At 49.5% G+C, this 16,731-nt stretch overlaps 1 protein-coding gene across 7 annotated transcripts in view; it reads right to left on the bottom strand.

The window, feature by feature from the left end:
• The window catches only part of LARS2 (leucyl-tRNA synthetase 2, mitochondrial), a 288,717-nt gene that overhangs the window by 159,238 nt on the left and 112,748 nt on the right, over window positions 1–16,731 (bottom strand). For 2 of the 7 annotated variants that reach the window (XR_007921592.2, XM_017343757.3), the window contains exons 1-3: window positions 10,474–10,818; window positions 3,252–3,506; window positions 2,323–2,424 (exon numbers count right to left, since the gene is read on the bottom strand). Coding sequence is in view for 6 of the 7 variants with exons in the window: in XM_017343757.3 (XP_017199246.2) it covers window positions 2,323–2,424; window positions 3,252–3,485 (336 nt within the window). In the remaining variant the exon portion in view is untranslated. Of the gene's footprint in view, window positions 1–2,322; window positions 2,425–3,251; window positions 3,507–10,473; window positions 10,819–16,731 lie in introns of those variants that run through there. The other 5 variants (XM_051851689.2, XM_051851691.2, XM_002713281.5 and 2 more) reach the window with 3 other exon arrangements.

Genomic DNA, 16,731 nt, shown 5'->3' with positions numbered 1-16,731 from the left:
AGCAGCCGGCTGAGAGCCCAGCACCTGCCACTCCCCCTGCCAGGTCCCTGTGAGCCAGCCCATCACATAACGGAGCTGACACCTGCTAGTACTCCTGTCTTGATGAGTTTCCAGTAGGCTGGTGCTGTCTGCCACGCACTCTGTGTGTACAATATTACCACGAGGCCACGTCTACCACACTGCAAACTCCTCCGGGCACTGTCTTCCCAACATCTCGGCTACCCCTCAATCCCCTGGGAAGCAGATGGGTGCTACTATCACCCTCCACCTTAGGTAAGCAAACTAAAGCACAGACAGAGTCAATAATTCGGCCCAAGGCCACGGACTTATTAATGACTTACAGTCGTGCGTGGCTTCAGTGACAAGGGCGTTTTAGGCAAATCTGCTGAGAAATCACAAGGTGTACTCACACAAGCCTCGACAGTGCAGCCTACGACACATCTAGCCTGCAAGCAGTGCCTGCTCCTGGGCTGCCAACCTGTCCAGGACGCTGCTATACTGAGCACGGCAGCAACTGTAACACCGTGGCATCCACTCGTGCACCGAAGCATCGCTAAACACGGAAAAGGCACAGTAACAATCCAGGACGAAAGGGCGAAGGCGCCGCACCTCTGTAGGACACCTACCTGGAGCGGAGCTCACAGGATGGGGAGCTGCTCTGGGAGCGCCCGTGCGTGAGCGGTGAGTAAGGGCGAGGGCCCAGGCAGCACCTTACCGCACACTATGGTACACGGTAGAAACACGGCACGCTTGGACTGCACCACACTTCTTAAAATCTGTTTTCCTCCAGTAACATAAATTATTTTTAATTGCTTTAAAGTTTCTGACTCTTTTAGTGCTTAGCTTAAAACGCAATTATATAGTTGCACAAAAATATTTTTATATCCTTATTCAATAAGCTTTTTTTGTTTTTTTTTTTTTTTTCAAACTTTCTGTGTTAAAAAGTAACATACAGGGGCCGGTGCTGTGGCTCACTTGGTTAATCCTCTGCCTTCGGTGCCACCATCCCATATGGGTGCCAGGTTCTAGTCCCAGCTGGTCCTCTTCCAGTCCAGCTCTCTGCTGTGGCCCGGGAAGGCAGTGGAGGATGGCCCAAGTGCTTGGGCCCCTGCACCCGCATGGGAGACCTGGAGGAAGCGCCTGTTGGAATGGCACAGCTCCAGCCGCAGCGACCATTAGGGGAGTGATCCAATGGAAGGAAGACCTTTCTCTCTGTCTCTCTGTCTATAACTCTACCTATCAAAAAAAAAAAAAAAAAAAGTAACACACAGGGGCTGACGCAGGCATCCCATATGGGCGCCAGTTCGAGTCCCGGCTGCTCCACTTCCAATCCAGCTCTGCTAATGGCCTGGGAAAGCAGTGGCAGATAGAAACCTAGAAGAAGCTCCTGGCTCCTGGCTTTGGATCAGCCCAGCTTCAGCCGCTGTGGCCATTTGGGGAGCGAACTAGCAGATGGAAGACCTCTCTCACTTGCTCTCTCTCTCTCTCTCTCTCCACCTCCCTCCCTCCCTCCCTCCCTCCCTCTGCCTCTGCATCTCTATAACTCTCTGCCTTTTGAATAAATAAATAAACCTTAAAAATTTTTTTAAAAAAAGTAACACACAGGGACCTAAGTTGTGGTGCAGCAGGTTAAGCCACTGCAATACTGGCATCCCACATGAGCGCCAGTCAGAGACCCAGATGCTCCATTTCCAATCCATCTCCCTGCTAATGTGCCTGGGAAAGCAGAAGATGGCCCAAGTGCTTAGGCCCCTGCCACCCCCATGAGAGGCCTGGATGGAGTTCTAGGCTCCTAGTTTCAGTCTGGTCCAGCCCTAGCTGTTGTACCCATTTGGGTATCTCTCCCTGTATCTCTCCCTGTATCTCTCTCTAACTTTGCCTTTCAAATAAATAAAATAAATCTTAAAAAAAAAAAAAGGTAGGGGGGGCGGAGCTGTGGTGTAGCAGGTAAAGCCACCACCTGCAGTGCCAGCAGTCAATGTGGGCACCAGTTCAAGACCCGGCTGTTCCTCTTCCGATCCAGCTCTCTGCTATGGCCTGGGAAAGTAGCACAAGATGGCCCAAGTCCTTGGGCCCCTGCACCTGCATGGGAGACCCAGAAGAAGCTCCTGGCTCCTGACTCTTGGCTTCAGCCCAGACCATTGTGGCCTTCTGGGGAGTGAACCAGAGAACAGAAGACTTCTTGCTCTTTGCCTCTGCCTCTCTATAACTCTTCCTTTCAAATAGATAAATAAATATTAAAAAAAAAAAAAAAAAAAAAAAAAAAAAAAAAAAACTAAGACACAAACACACACTTGGCCTGGCCTGCACAGGGTCTTCTACCTGCACATCCTGTTCTCCTGACAGGTTTTCAGGGTCATCTCCCATGACAACCTCTCCCATGACACCTCCTGAAGGATCTGCTGGAGGCCACTTCACTGTCAACTTAAAAAAAAAAACAATCAGTAGAAGTGCCTTCTGAAGCAACGATAAATAGTAAATACATAAGCCAGTAACATTTATTATCAAGTATTATAATTGTATATTCTATAAAGATTTATTTATTTGAAAGGCAGAGTTATAGAGGGAGAGAGTGCCAGAGAGATCCTCTATCTGCTGGTTCACTCCTCAAATGGCTGCAACAGCCGGGGCTGGGCCAGGCTGAGACCAGAAGCCAGAAGCTTCCTCCAGGGTTCCCACGTGGGTGCAGGGCCCAAGTATTTGGGCCACCCTCCTCTGCTTTCCCAGGTGCATTAGCAGGGAGTTAGATCAAAAGTGGAGCAGCTGGGCCTTGAATCGGTGCCCATATGGGATGCTGGCATCACAGACGGCAGCTTTACCCGCCACACACAACGCTGGCCCTGTATGTGCTACACTTTATACAGCTGGCAGCACAGCAGGTCTGTTCACGCCAGCATCAGCACAGACACATGAGGAGTGCTCCGTGCTAGGGCCGCCACCACGCGTGCCAGTGCTTCAGAATGTCAGAGGAAGATGGAATTACATGCTAAGTTTATTTGGGTACCAACATATACACACATTCTCCACGAACTTTTTGAAGACCCCTTCCCTCACGCCTGGATTTCCAATGTTCTAGCACCAAAATGCATCTTTTAATTCAATCATCCAAACGTCTTGGAGCACCCTCAACATGAGGCCTTTCACTGAAGAGGTCTCTGTCTGGACTGTCGCTGACCCCAGGCAGCCTGACCCCGGAGTCCGAGCCCTTCGCCCCCCTCCGCCTCCCTCTTGCAACGTCTCAGGATACTCACGTCCGTTTCTGAAAGACTGGACGGCTGTTCGCGTATCCGCCGATGCCACCATTTCTCAACATCCTTTCTTGTCTGCAGCGTGTACTCCTTGGTCCACTTTCCCGTGGCGCTGTAGATACTTCTGCTGAGTCCTAGAATTACCCCCTTTTCCCATCCGATGACACTGGGCCCACGGCTCAGCTGCCTTTTCAGGAGACAGGCGCCAAAGCCCACTCTCCACCACGGACACGCCATGCCTCAGGAGGTGCGAAGGCCCTGGAAGAGGACAGAAGGCAGACTTCTGAGTGCCCGGGCCGGACCCTCCAATCCACACAGCCCAGGGGTGCCTGCCCATCCATGCACTTTCTTCTTCTTCTTTTCATTATTTCTCGCCCTTGAAAGAGTACTGTAGAAGTTAAATTGAGCTACACACAAACTTTTGCGTGGAAAAGGCAGTCTGTGCCCCCAAACACCAAGGATACAAACCTCATGGCTGGGCCAGCTCCTAACAACCTCTCAAGTCACATGGCTGGAAACAGAGCTGCCCCTGCCCTCCTCTTTAGGAAGGCCAAGGACCGCGCAGCAGGCTTCCTGTCCTGTCTCTCCAGTCCTTGCAACTCCAAGCACATCTTGACTTGGCCCCAGACCTCCCAAGAGGACCAGCGCCTCTCAGATATTATTAGCATGTTTTACATTGAGTTAAAGAGACCTAACGGGGTGGGCCTATCCGTTTACGCACATACAGCCTCGTACTTTCACCAAGTATGTACGGAGAGCCGCTAGAGCTGCACGCGGCTCCAGGACCCAGCAGTGAACAGAAGCCAAGTCCTTCCTGCATGGCTATTACACACTTCCGGGGAAGCAGGCAGGAGACAGGGGATACAGAACATATGTGCAGTTGCGGTGAGAGCTGTGAGCTTCTAGAACAGTCCTCCAGGACATGCGGCTGCAATCCACAATTCAGCCTTAAAGTTCCACAGGTGTCCTCATAGGTGACTTCTGGGAATGACCTCCGTGAAGAAGTTTCATGTTTTGTGGAGGTGAGGTCTTATCAGCTACTCAAGGTTTTAGGCCAAATACCTGAAACTTTCTGCTTTCTTCCTATGTCTATTCTAGATGCACTACAGTAAAAAAAAACAGATGAAAAAACAGATCTTTCAAAACCAAGAAATAAAGAACCTTGGCATTCTAAACTGGTATTAATTCTTTGATGCTTTCAAAATCCTTTTTAAAAAAAAAAAAAAGATTTATTTATTTATTTGAAAAGCAGAGTTACAAAGAGACAGAGACAGAGAGATAGGGGTCTTCCATCCACTGGTTCACTCTCCAGGTAGCCACAATGGCCAGAGCTGAGCCAATCCGAAGCCAGGAGCCAAGAGCTTCTCCTGGGTCTCCCACGTGGGTGCAGGGGCCTGAGCACTTGGGCCATCTTTCATTGCCTTCCCAGGCCATAGCAGAGAGCTGGATCGGAAGTGGCGCCTATATGGAATGCTGGCACTGCAGGCGGCGGCTTTACCCACTATGCCACGGTTGCCAGCCCCTCAAAATCCTTTACATATTTCAGTTTTGACCTGTTTCACAGAGGTGCTGGATCACAAACTTGCCAGGAACGCTATTACAGGCTTAGAAAAGTGGGTTTCACACTCACATAAAATAGCTTCATGGCATTGGCATTTTACAAGTTGGTCTGTCACTCCAATTCTTACTGCATTTAACACTTCTTGCTTATTTAAGGGTGGAATCACAGAAAGACTGAGAAAAAAAAAACAAAACACGAGAATTCCATCCCTGTTGACTTGGCTATTTTAGTGTATAGATCTGAGTATTAGGGTGCACCCACGGCATTGGTTGAAAATTAGCAATTCTATAGGACCAATCTACATGCATTACTCTGTAAACCACACTTACTTTAGGGTTTAGATTAGCTCTATCATGGAAGCCATGGATCTTATGGTCCTCCCGCTAAGTCAGCATTTCCATACCTTTCCAAGCCAACAAACAGGCCCTGTTTAGCAGAGGACAAACCTGTGCATGGTTGACATTCCTCTTCCAGGCAGCATTCCCTAAGCACAAGTAAGGACAGTGTCCTGAAAAAGACCAACTGGCCTGAACTGCTGGGTTCGACGCTCGTTAGTTCTTGATGAAGGAACACCAGAATGCAGGTGCACCCCCAACGTGAGCAATACGAAGGGCGGTCATTCCTCCATGCAGAATCTAACCCCGTCTCTGTAACTTGCTTTCACGTTGTACATTAGATCATAGGTAACACACAATAACGCTGTCTACACAATCAAACAAGCTTTCTAAAGGTGTTTACGTAATGCCTTACTCACTAAAATCTCTCCTTTGCATATTCTCATGGATTAGAGAATCCTTAAACAGATAGGAGTACTTGAAGTAACATAAAGTTCATAAAGAAAAAACCACAAGCAGATTAGAAAATGATGGCATGCTCAATTAATAAGAGAAAAATTCCAAATACAGCCCTGCCTCAAATAATAAATCAGGGTCAATGCCACATAAAGAGAGTTTTTTAAAAGGTGTTATAAAAGAAGATGAAACACAGATGTGTCATTAATAAATCTTTACAACAGACAGAATGCTCCGTCCTGAACACTCAAACAATGGAAAAATTCACAAAGGAAAGTAGTAACACATCTGATGCTAAAAATGTAAAAAACCTGCATATTCAAAACATGAAAATCAGAAAGTAAACAGCTGCAAGAAAAGCTTTGCCAAAACTGCAATAAAAAAAAACCCTATCCTACCCTACGAAGAGAAGTTCACATTTAAGATAAACATTAAAACCTAATTTTAAAAATGGGCAAAGGAAAATAGGAAAGATGAACTCTCCAACAAATCAAAGGAATGCAAATCAAGGCAATAATGAAATATTTTGGTTATCAGATTGGCAAAAACGTGCTTAAAAGAAAAGAAATATGAATTTTCATACACCCTAGCAAATGGGTCTCCTGCTCCGGGGAGCGGGCTGATAGGACCGCACCAGATGTTTTAGGAAAAGTTCACGGGCCAGCATGGTGGTTCAGCGGGTTGAGCCGCCCCAGATGGAGTTCCAGGCTCCTGGCTTAGATCTGGCCCAGCCCCAGCTGTTGCAACCACTGAGGGAGTGAACCAGAGGATGGAAGACCTCCGTCTCTCCATCTGTCACTCTGCCTGTCAAATAAATTCAAGTCTTTTTAAAAATTAAAAAAAAGGGCCGGCACCGCGGCTCACTAGGCTAATCCTCCGCCTAGCGGCGCCGGCACACCGGGTTCTAGTCCCGGTCGGGGCGCCGGATTCTGTCCCGGTTGCCCCTCTTCCAGGCCAGCCCTCTGCTGTGGCCAGGGAGTGCAGTGGAGGATGGCCCAGGTGCTTGGGCCCTGCACCCCATGGGAGACCAGGAAAAGCACCTGGCTCCTGGCTCCTGCCATCGGATCAGCGCGCCGGCCATTGGAGAGTGAACCAACGGCAAAGGAAGACCTTTCTCTCTGTCTCTCTCTCTCACTGTCCACTCTGCCTGTCAAAAAAATAAAAAAAAAAAAAAATTAAAAAAAAAATTAAAAAAATAAAAATTTAAAAAAAAAAAAAAAAAAAGAAAGGCTCACACCTTCTGGGTTAGGGGTTTCCAAGCCTACCCTGAGGTTCCGATTGACAGGAATCAACATACGGTCTGCACTTGCGGCTATGATTCCTAAGGCTCGGGCCTATTCCTTCCTTGTTTGTCTTTTTAAGATGTATTTATATACTTACTTATCTGAAAGGTAGAATGACACAGAGAAAAAGAGAGAGAGAGCGATCCTCCATCCACCAGTTCACTCCCCAAAATGCCCGCAACTGCCAGGGCTGGGAAAGGCCAAAGCTAGGAGCCCAGAACATTTGGGTCTCCCATGTGGGTGGAATGGACCCAAGTACTTGGGCTGTCATCTGCTGCCCTCACAGGCACATTTGCAAGAAGCTGTATTAGAAACAGAGTTGCCAAGACACTAACCGGCACTCTGATGTGGCGGCAGGCTTCCCAGGTGGCAGCGGAACTGGCTGTGCCACAATGCCCACCCCAAACCCTCCTTTATGAGTACTTCTCAGGGCCTGCGCTAGGCCACTCCAAGTCCCCTCCACTGAAGCCCTGATGGGCACTGCCTCCTCCTGACATCAGGAAGCAACCAATTTATCAGAGCAGAGCTGATACAAGGCTATGACGAAAGTGACAGGTGGCTCATAGCTTACATTTATGATCAACTTGGCCCTTTTCTTTCCTGGCCCTGGTTCACCCAGTTATTCCCTTCGATGCTGTCTTTCTATGTTCACCCAGAACACCAATCTCCACTACTCCACTCCTCACTAGAGTTAGCCCTGACCTCAGTGTCACTTAGGGTTTAAAGGCTGAGGTTTTAGGACCAACACTGTGGCACAGCAGACAAAGCCACTGCCTGTGCCACCGGAATCCCATATGGGCACCAGTTCCTGTCCCCACTACCCCACTCCCAATTCAGCTCCAAGCTAATGGCCTGGGAAAACCAGATGGCCCAAGTGCTTGGGCCCTGTCACCCATGTGGAAGACCTGGATGAAGCTCCTGGCTTCGGCCTGGTTCAGCACTGGCTGTTGCAGTCATCTGGGGAACCAACCTGTGGAGGGAAGATCCCCACCCCCGACTCTCCCTCCCTCTCTAACCCTTTCAAAATAAATAAAAGGATTGGTGCTGTGGCGTAGCAGGTAAAGCCACTACCTGTAGTGCCAGAATCCCACATGGGTGCCAGTTTGAGTCCCGGCTGCTCCACTTCCCATCCAGCTCTCTGCTGTAGCCTAGAAAAGCAGTGGAAGATGGCCCAAGTCCTTGGGCCCTTGCAACCAAGTGGGGGACCTGGAAGAAACTCCTGGCTCCTGGCTTTGGATTGGTTCATGGTAGCTTTGGGATCCGCAGGGAGGGAAGGCCTACACTTCCGGGAATGGAGAGAAGAAAGTCCTTGTCAAGGTCCCTGCGGGTGCCTAAAGGTCAACCAATCAGGATCAGACCCGCCTCAACCTTTAACTCCCATGCCCTGAATCTATAAAAGGAGCTCTCCCAATCTCTGACGTGCGACTTCCCCGGCCTGCTCTGTTGGGACCACGGAACCTCGCCCAGGAGCGGAACCCCAATAAAAGCCTGTGAATTAATTGACTGGTCTGCCTGGGAAGATTTGTTGCGCGCCGGACACCTTACAGTTCAGCTCCCGCCGTTGTGGCCATTTGGAGAGTGAACCAGTGGATGGAAAACCTCTCTCTGTCTCTTGCTGCCTCTGTCTCTCTGTAACTCTGCCTTTCAAATAAATAAATCTTAAAAAGTTTAGTTTAAAAAAATGAAACAAATCTTCAAAAAAATAATAAAAAACAGTGGGGCTGGCACTGTATCGCAGCAGGTTAAGGTACCTCCTGCAGCACTGGCATCCTATACAGGTACCAGTTCAAAGTCCTGGTTGCTATGCTTTTGACTCAGCTCCCTGTCAAAGGCCTGGGAAAGCAGTAAAAGATGGCCCAAGTGCTTGAGCCCCTGCACCCATGTGGGAGACCCAGATGAAGCTCCTGGCCCAGCCCTGGCCATTGCCACCATCTGGTTAGTGAGCCAGCAGACTGAAGATCTGTTACTCTCTCTCTCTGCCTCTCCCTCTCTCTCTGTAACTCTGCCTTTCAATAAACAAATCAACATTTCTTAAAATAATGATAATAAAATAAAAATGAAGAAAGCCAAGGCTTAGAGACATTGGGTAATTGTCAAAGTGGTGATACAATAATTTGAAGTCAAGCAATGGGGCTTGAAAGCCTACACTCTAAACAGATCTGTTAACACAAGAATATAGGCCAGCGCCATGGCTCACTAGGCTAATCCTCCGCCTGCGGCGCCGGCACTCCAGGTTCTAGTCCTGGTTGGGGCGCTGGTTCTGTCCCAGTTGCTCCTCTTCCAGTCCAGCTCTCTGCTGTGGCCCGGAAAGGCAGAGGATGGCCCAAGTGCTTGGGCCCTGCACCCACATGGAAGACCAGAAGCCCCTGGCTCCTGGCTTCAGATTGGCACAGTGCACTGGCCGTAGTGGCCATTTGGGGGGTGAACCAACGGAAGGAAGACCTTTCTCTCTGTCTCTCTCTCACTGTCTAGCTCTGCCTGTCAAAAAAAAAAAAAAAGAAAAAAAAACAAGAATATAAAGGGGCACAGCTGGTTAAGACACCATCTGTGATGCAGGCATTCCATATGAATACAAGTTCAAGTCCCGGCTGCTCTGCTTCTGATCTGGCTCCCTGCTAACGTGCCTGGGAAGTATATAGGATGGTCCAAGTGTTTGGATTCCTGCCACCCACATGGGAAACTCAGATGGCGTTCCACACTCCTAGATTTTCCCTGGCCCAACCTTTGCCAACATGACCATCTGGGCAGTGAACCAGCAGATGGAAGACACCTACCTCTACCTACTTCTCTCGCTCTCTTAGCAAAAACGAAACAAACAAAGAAAAAAGGCTGAGGTTTGAGAAGTGCCCTAAGAACACGACCCAAAATGATCATCATATGGGGACAGAAGAAAAGTAGGTGACAGGCAAAAACAGAACACAAGGTGGGCCTAGTGTTGTGGCACCAGCATCCCATATGAGCACTGGTTCAAGTCCCAGCTGGCCCCTGCTAATGCACCCGGGAAAGCAGAAGATGTCCCAAGTGCTTGGGCCCCTGCACCTACAAGGCAGACCCAGCTGGAGTTCCTGGCTTGGGCCTGACCCAGGCCCATCCCCAACAGCGCGCGGAAGCTCTCTCTCTGTGTCTCTCCCTCTCTCTAACTCTGCCTTTCAAATAAATCACTTTTTTAAAATGCAAGTGGCTCTCCAAATTATAAATTAGTAAAATAAATAAACAACCTCTTTAGAAAAGAAGCGAACACATGGGAGAAGCACAAGAGGGCATTTCTGTGTGCCTACAAGGAAGTGCAATAGTGTACCTGAGAAAATTCATTTTAAAGAAACCAAGTTAAAAGCTACCAATCTTGGTTTCTGCAGCTACTCACTCCCGGTGTGAGCTCGGGCCACTTCTTTGCTGTCTGGAATCTCATCTCACGCGTGCTCTCTCGCGAAAGGACTGGGCTCAGAGGACTGCTGCAGCGAATATCTGTGCGCCCCAGAAAGGCACGGACGACTTTTCACCGGGTCCAAGACCCCCAGCCCAGGGAGCGGATCCCACCCCCCAGCCGTGAACTCGGGCAGGGGCAGCAGGAAGGGGATTTTAATACAAACCTATGTGTACTTGTGCATTTTTCTGGGGAAGGGTCCAGAACTCGCAGCAGGGTCCGTGGCTCGGAGGCGGAAGACCTGGAACTCGGAGACTATGCCGCTTGGAAACGCCAGAATCCAGGACCCCGTAACCCGACCCGTATCTTCCCTTCCTGCCTCCAGATCCGGGGGAGGGAAGATCACGCCTCGTCTCTCGTCCCGTCGAGCCCCGATCAGGGCTTTATCCGCTCAGAGGCTCTCACCCGCGGCTCCTCCAAGCCTCATTTCCCACCTTTAGGTGAACACGGCCGGGGCAGGCACCATGGGCGCCGCCATGTTGGCAGAACAACAACTTTATTGGTCGCGGCCGCCGCAGACACAGACAGGCGGGGGCGGAGCCAGGGCGGGAGGGAAAGCGGCTGGGGGTTTAGACTCCCGGGAGCCGGTGGGGCGGGAGAAGCCGCGCTGCTGCAGCGGCCCTTAACCGACTCAAGCCCAGAGCCTCGCCCTGCGGCCCGGGTCTCTGGCGCGCCGGGATTTAAAGGGTTATAACTGGCAGCTACGGGAGAGCTGTTGGTTTCGTAGCCGCAGGCTGACCCAGCCAGCAGGTGGAAGAGTAGCGCTGGGTGGTGCTGCGGGCAGGTTTCCTGACCTCCTGACTCCTCAGGAGCCACTTGGCCTTCTGCTCTTGGGAGGGGAACGACCTGGCCAAGATCAGGTGGGAGGAAAGTGCTTTTCTCACCAGGGAGTGCCTGAGCAGCCACTTGCTGGAGGGGTTTGTGTGTCCCAACCTCCCCGCTGCCTCTTCCCAACACCCAAGGTTCCCGGGCTGGTAATAAATGAATCAATGAGTCGCAAAGGGCCACTGGTGTTAGAGTATACCTTTAAGAAAGGTAAAACCTTCTTAAAGAATTTAAATATGGGCCGTTGCTGTGGTGTAGTAGGCTAAGCCTGTCTGCCTGTGGCTGGGCATCCCCAGATGGGTGCCAGTTTGTGTCCCAGCTGCTCCTCTTCCCATCCAGCTCTCTGCTATGGGCCTGGGACAGCAGTAAAAGATGGCTCAAGTGCTTGGGCCCCTGCACCGCATGGGAGACCCAGAAGAAGCTCCTCGCTCCTGCTGTTGTGGCCATTTGGGGAGTGAACCGGCAGATGGAAGACCTCTCTCTGTAACTCTACCTCTCAAATAAAATCTTTAAAAATTTTTTTTAAAATCACACATATGTAGGCAATCAAGAATAGTGAAGTGAATTTCTAAATGTAGAAGATTGGTTGATATAGGATAAGAAAAAGGAATGTTTGGGAGGCATCTTTGTCTATAGGGCTGAAATCAAGTGCACATTTGCCAAACAAAATCTGCCCATTACCGCCAATAGTCTACACCTTAGCTTCTGTCCACAGCTGAAAAACAGCTAGTTAAAGCAAGCAGAAGTGCACATACCTATAGAATCATCCCCTGTCCAACACTCCCCCCAAGGGACCCCGGAAAATCCTTTCTGCCCATTTCCAAGTCTAACAAAGTTTCCTGACAGTTGGAAATCCAAATACTTTGTAATTCAAAGTGTGGTCTCAAGATCAGGTGAATCACACCTAGAAACTTGCTACAAATGAGAAACCTAGGCCCCACCCCCATCCTCCTGCATCAGACTCTGCATTTTGACAGGCGCCTCCAGTGAGATCAGTATATATGTGCTGCCGAAGCGAGCACTCCAGTGAGATCAGAAACGTTCAAGTTTGATACTGACTTGGGGCCAGAGTTATGGCACAGTGGGTACTGGTTGGAGTCCCGGCTGCCCACTCTGATCTAGATCCCTGCTGATGTGCCTGGGAAAGCAGCGGAAGATGGCCCAGGTGCTTGGAACCCTGCCACCAACATGGGAGACCCAGAAGAAGCTCCTGGATCCTGGCTTTGGTCTGGCCCTGCCCTGTCTATTGCAACCATTTGCAGATTGAACCAATGGATGGAAGATCTCTGTCTCTCCTTTCTCTTGTGACTCTGCCTTCTGTATAATAATAATAATAAACCTTAAAGAAAAAGTCTGATATGGCCCTAGAATGTGAGCCTTAGAAGATATCTTGAAGAACCATCACGTCTAGCCTGCTTATTTTACAGGTGATTAAAATGAGGCCTAATGGAGCTCCTGGGGCAAGTCAGTGAAAGCTTGGCATCCAGACCTGGGTCTCAGGCCTGTCAGAAAGGTGTCCCTTCCAAATAGCAGATAGATCACAGGAACCTAGAGCTGCCAGTCCAATCCTCTGACTTCAAAAATGAGGTCACGGGCACGGAAACAGGAGGGCCCACTTGGGGGCCACCAGGACTGGAGACGGACATGACGTCTTTGCCATGTGCTGGGCTCCAAGCGCGTGCGCGGGCGCGCGCACACACACACACACACAGTCACTGAGGCCCAGGACTGGACACGGCTTGCCTCAGGCCACACATCTAGTTGACAGCAAAGGCAGGATTCCAGCCCAGGTCTCCTGATCGCTCCACCTCCACCATGGGATACTTAATTTCAACTTAACCATGGCAGCATGGACTGGCTTATCAATCTGTCACATTTAATGCAGTTTAACATTCAGGGGTGTTACATTGTGTCCAAACATGGGTACTTTAAAAAGTTCATGGAAATGTATATATTATTAAAACCATGTGCATGGATTTTAAAGTTTTTTGCCCCAAAATAAACATCTTTTGATCCATGTTTCCATAAACTTTTTGAAGTACCCATCTGTACAACTAGAGTTTCTGCTTCTCTGATTTAGCCAAAACACAGCCTCTACCTTTATTTCAGTTCAAAATCTCTTTTCTCTTACGAATTAAAGTTAGCGTTGACATTTCTAAAAGATTATTTCAAATAGAACTTTTCTAAAAGTCACTTGCTGTACTGAAAAGTTGCTATTTTTACATCAAAGAAGACAGTCGCATGAAAGTAAATCCCTTTCACTCTTAAAGAGCTTACTGCTCTTTAGATACATTATTCAATGAGAGACAAGTCTCGCCTCTGTCGAATGTTAGCCCATTTTTTTCCAAGAAAAGGGAATAAAAGAAGTACATTTGTTAGTATATGCATGAAAGAAATCTAGGAAAACATGTTCTAAACTATGTCCCCTGATGCTCTCTAGGGACAATGGGTTTGTATGAGCCATCTCTTCCTACTGGGTCCTGTATTCCTTTCATTTTTTTTTTCAATTAGCTTGTGTAGGGCTGAATAATGGCCTGCAAAGGTACCAGCTCCTATTCCCTGGCTTCCGTGAGTATTATTTGTGCAAAAGAGGATGTTGCACACATGATGGATTTAAGGGTCTCAAGGTGGGAGGTTACCGTGATCATCCAGGTGGCCTTACAGGTGATCACAAATGTCCTCAGGAGAGGGAACTGGAGGGAAATCTGAGACAGAAAAAGAGGCAATGAGACCACTGATGCAAGATGCTACGAAGCTGGCTGAGAAGACGAAGGAAGGGGCCATGAGCCAAGGAATGCAAGGAGTGCAACTATAGAAGATGAAAAAAGCAAGAATGCAGATTCCCCTGTATGATCCAGCAACTCCATTTCCGGGTAGATACCCAAAAGATCTGACAGCAGGGCTAGCAAAGCTATTTGCACATTCACGTCCATATGGGCATCATTCACAACAGTCCAAAGGCACAGGAACCCACGTATCCATCAACAGATGAATCGATCAACACAATGGCATGTGCGTGTCCTGGATCCAGCCTTCGACAGGAAGAAAATCGGGCATGTGCTACACTATAAATGAATCTAATGCTAACTGATGCAAGACATCACCAAAGGACAGTGTTGTAGAAACAGAAAGTGGAACATGAGTTGCCAGAGGGCCATCACACTTCATGGGTAAGGAGTTACAGTTTGGGAAGATGGAAAAAGATGGAGGTGGTAGCTTGATTGCACAACAGTGTGAATGTGTTTAATGTCACTCACCTATGTACTTAGAAATGGCAAATTGGGCCGGCGCCACAGCTCACTAGGCTAATCCTCCACCTAGCGGCGCCGGCACACCGGGTTCTAGTCCCGGTCGGGGCGCCGGATTCTGTCCCGGTTGCCCCTCTTCCAGGCCAGCTCTCTGCTGTGGCCAGGGAGTGCAGTGGAGGATGGCCCAGGTGCTTGGGCCCTGCACCCCATGGGAGACCAGGAAAAGCACCTGGCTCCTGGCTCCTGCCATCGGATCAGCGCGGTGCGCCGGCCGCAGCGCGCCGGCCACGGTGGCCATTGGAGGGTGAACCAACAGCAAAGGAAGACCTTTCTCTCTGTTTATCTCTCTCTCTCACTGTCCACTCTGCCTGTAAAAAAAAAAAAAAAAAGAAATGGCAAATTGTATTTTCATATAATATATATCTATATATTTTAAAAGTATCTAAAAAGTGGCAGATATGACTGGATGCAGCGGGGGATGGGGGGTGGGGGTGGGGAGAGAGAACATCCATTCTCTGGTTCACTCCCCAAATGGCCTCAACAGCAGGACTGGTCCAGGCCAAGGCCAGGAGCCCGGAGCTCCATCTGGGTCTCCTATGTGTGTGGCAGGTCCCAGATACCGGGGCCATCCTCTTCTGCTTTCTCAGGTGCAATGCCAAAGCCATGCTGTGATACGGGATGCTGGGCATTGCAGGCAGCAGCTTAGCCTACTACGCCACAACAGTGCCCTAGATATACATTTTTTTTTAAATTTTTGACAGGCAAAGTGGACAGTGAGAGAGAGAGACAGAGAGAAAGGTCTTCCTTTTGCCGTTGGTTCACCCTCCAATGGCCGCCGCGGCCGGCGCACTGCGGCTGGCGCACCGCGCCGATCCGATGGCAGGAGCCAGGTACTTATCCCGGTCTCCCATGCAGGTGCAGGGCCCAAGCACTTGGGCCATCCTCCACTGCACTCCCTGGCCACAGCAGAGAGCTGGCCTGGAAGAGGGGCAACCGGGACAGAATCTGGCACCCCGACCGGGACTAGAACCCGGTGTGCCGGCACCGCAAGGCGGAGGATTAGCCTAGTGAGCCACAGCACTGGCCTCCTGTATATACATTTTTTAAACATAATTTGTGCAAAGAAATCAGATCCTCTCCTAGAGTTTCCCCAAGGATTGAGGCCCCATCCATACTTTGATGTCATGACATGAAAACTGATTTTGTGTTTCTGATATCGAGACCTATGGGTCTCAATAATGAAAATGAATGTGTAGTGTTATAAGCCGTAAGTCAATATAGATTCAATGACTTCGTATATTAAAAATCATAAAAAAATCTTAAAACTTTTTGTTAAACAAAGAAGTCAATGTCCATTTTTCTTCATGCCTTTTGGGGTGTGGTATATTAACACTTGAACTATGGGTCTTCAGAAATATCCTTCACAAGCCACTTTCTCATTAAAGGAGCCTACCAGTGGTAGGGGCATCCTTGCCTTAGTCCACTGGGCCTTGCTTGAATGGGATTGACTATAAAGTTCTATCTTTTTTTTTTTTTTTTTTTTTTTTGACAGGCAGAGTGGACAGTGAGAGAGACAGACAGAGAAAAAGGTCTTCCTTTGCTGTTGGTTCACCCTCCAATGGCCGCCGCGGCCGGCGCGCTGCGGCCGGCGCACCGCACTGATCCGATGGCAGGAGCCAGGAGCCAGGTGCTTTTCCTGGTCTCCCATGGGGTGCAGGGCCCAAGCACCTGGGCCATCCTCCACTGCACTCCCTGGCCACAGCAGAGAGCTGGCCTGGAAGAGGGGCAACCGGGACAGAATCCGGCGCCCCGACCGGGACTAGAACCCAGTGTGCCGGCGCCGCTAGGCAGAGGATTAGCCTAGTGAGCCGCGGCGCCGGCCTATAAAGTTCTATCTTTCAATACGACGCTCGCTTTAAGTTCCCCATAAATCCTGTTTCTGGTCTCCCACCTCCAAGGTAGCCTCCAACAAGTCCCACCTGCTGGTGCTCACGCTCTTGTGTAGCAGTGCCCACATTATGCCACAGCTGGTAGGTGTGGACGACAGAATACAGCCCAAGGAAGAGTATGTCACTTTCTAAAAGACATTGCAGCTTCTCTCTCTCTCCCTCTCTCTCTCGCTCTCCCTTTGTGTGTGCGTGTGTGTGTGTGTGTGTGTGTGTCGCATCACTTGCTGAGAGAAGCCCTGTAATGAGCAACCCTTTGGAGAAGGCTATATGGGAGGAACTGATGCCACCTGCTAACAGCCAGGTAGCCAGGTGAGTGCAAGCGGAATCCTCCAATCCCGTCCATTCTTCAACAACTGTGGCCCGCCCACCGCAGACAGCTGGACTGAAACCTCGTGAGAGACC

This window comes from Oryctolagus cuniculus, chromosome 10 (genome assembly GCF_964237555.1).
Source record: "Oryctolagus cuniculus chromosome 10, mOryCun1.1, whole genome shotgun sequence".
Taxonomy (NCBI): Eukaryota; Metazoa; Chordata; class Mammalia; order Lagomorpha; family Leporidae; genus Oryctolagus; species Oryctolagus cuniculus.
Note: the sequence above shows the minus strand (reverse complement) of the source record. Positions and strands in the feature narration are given on the sequence as shown.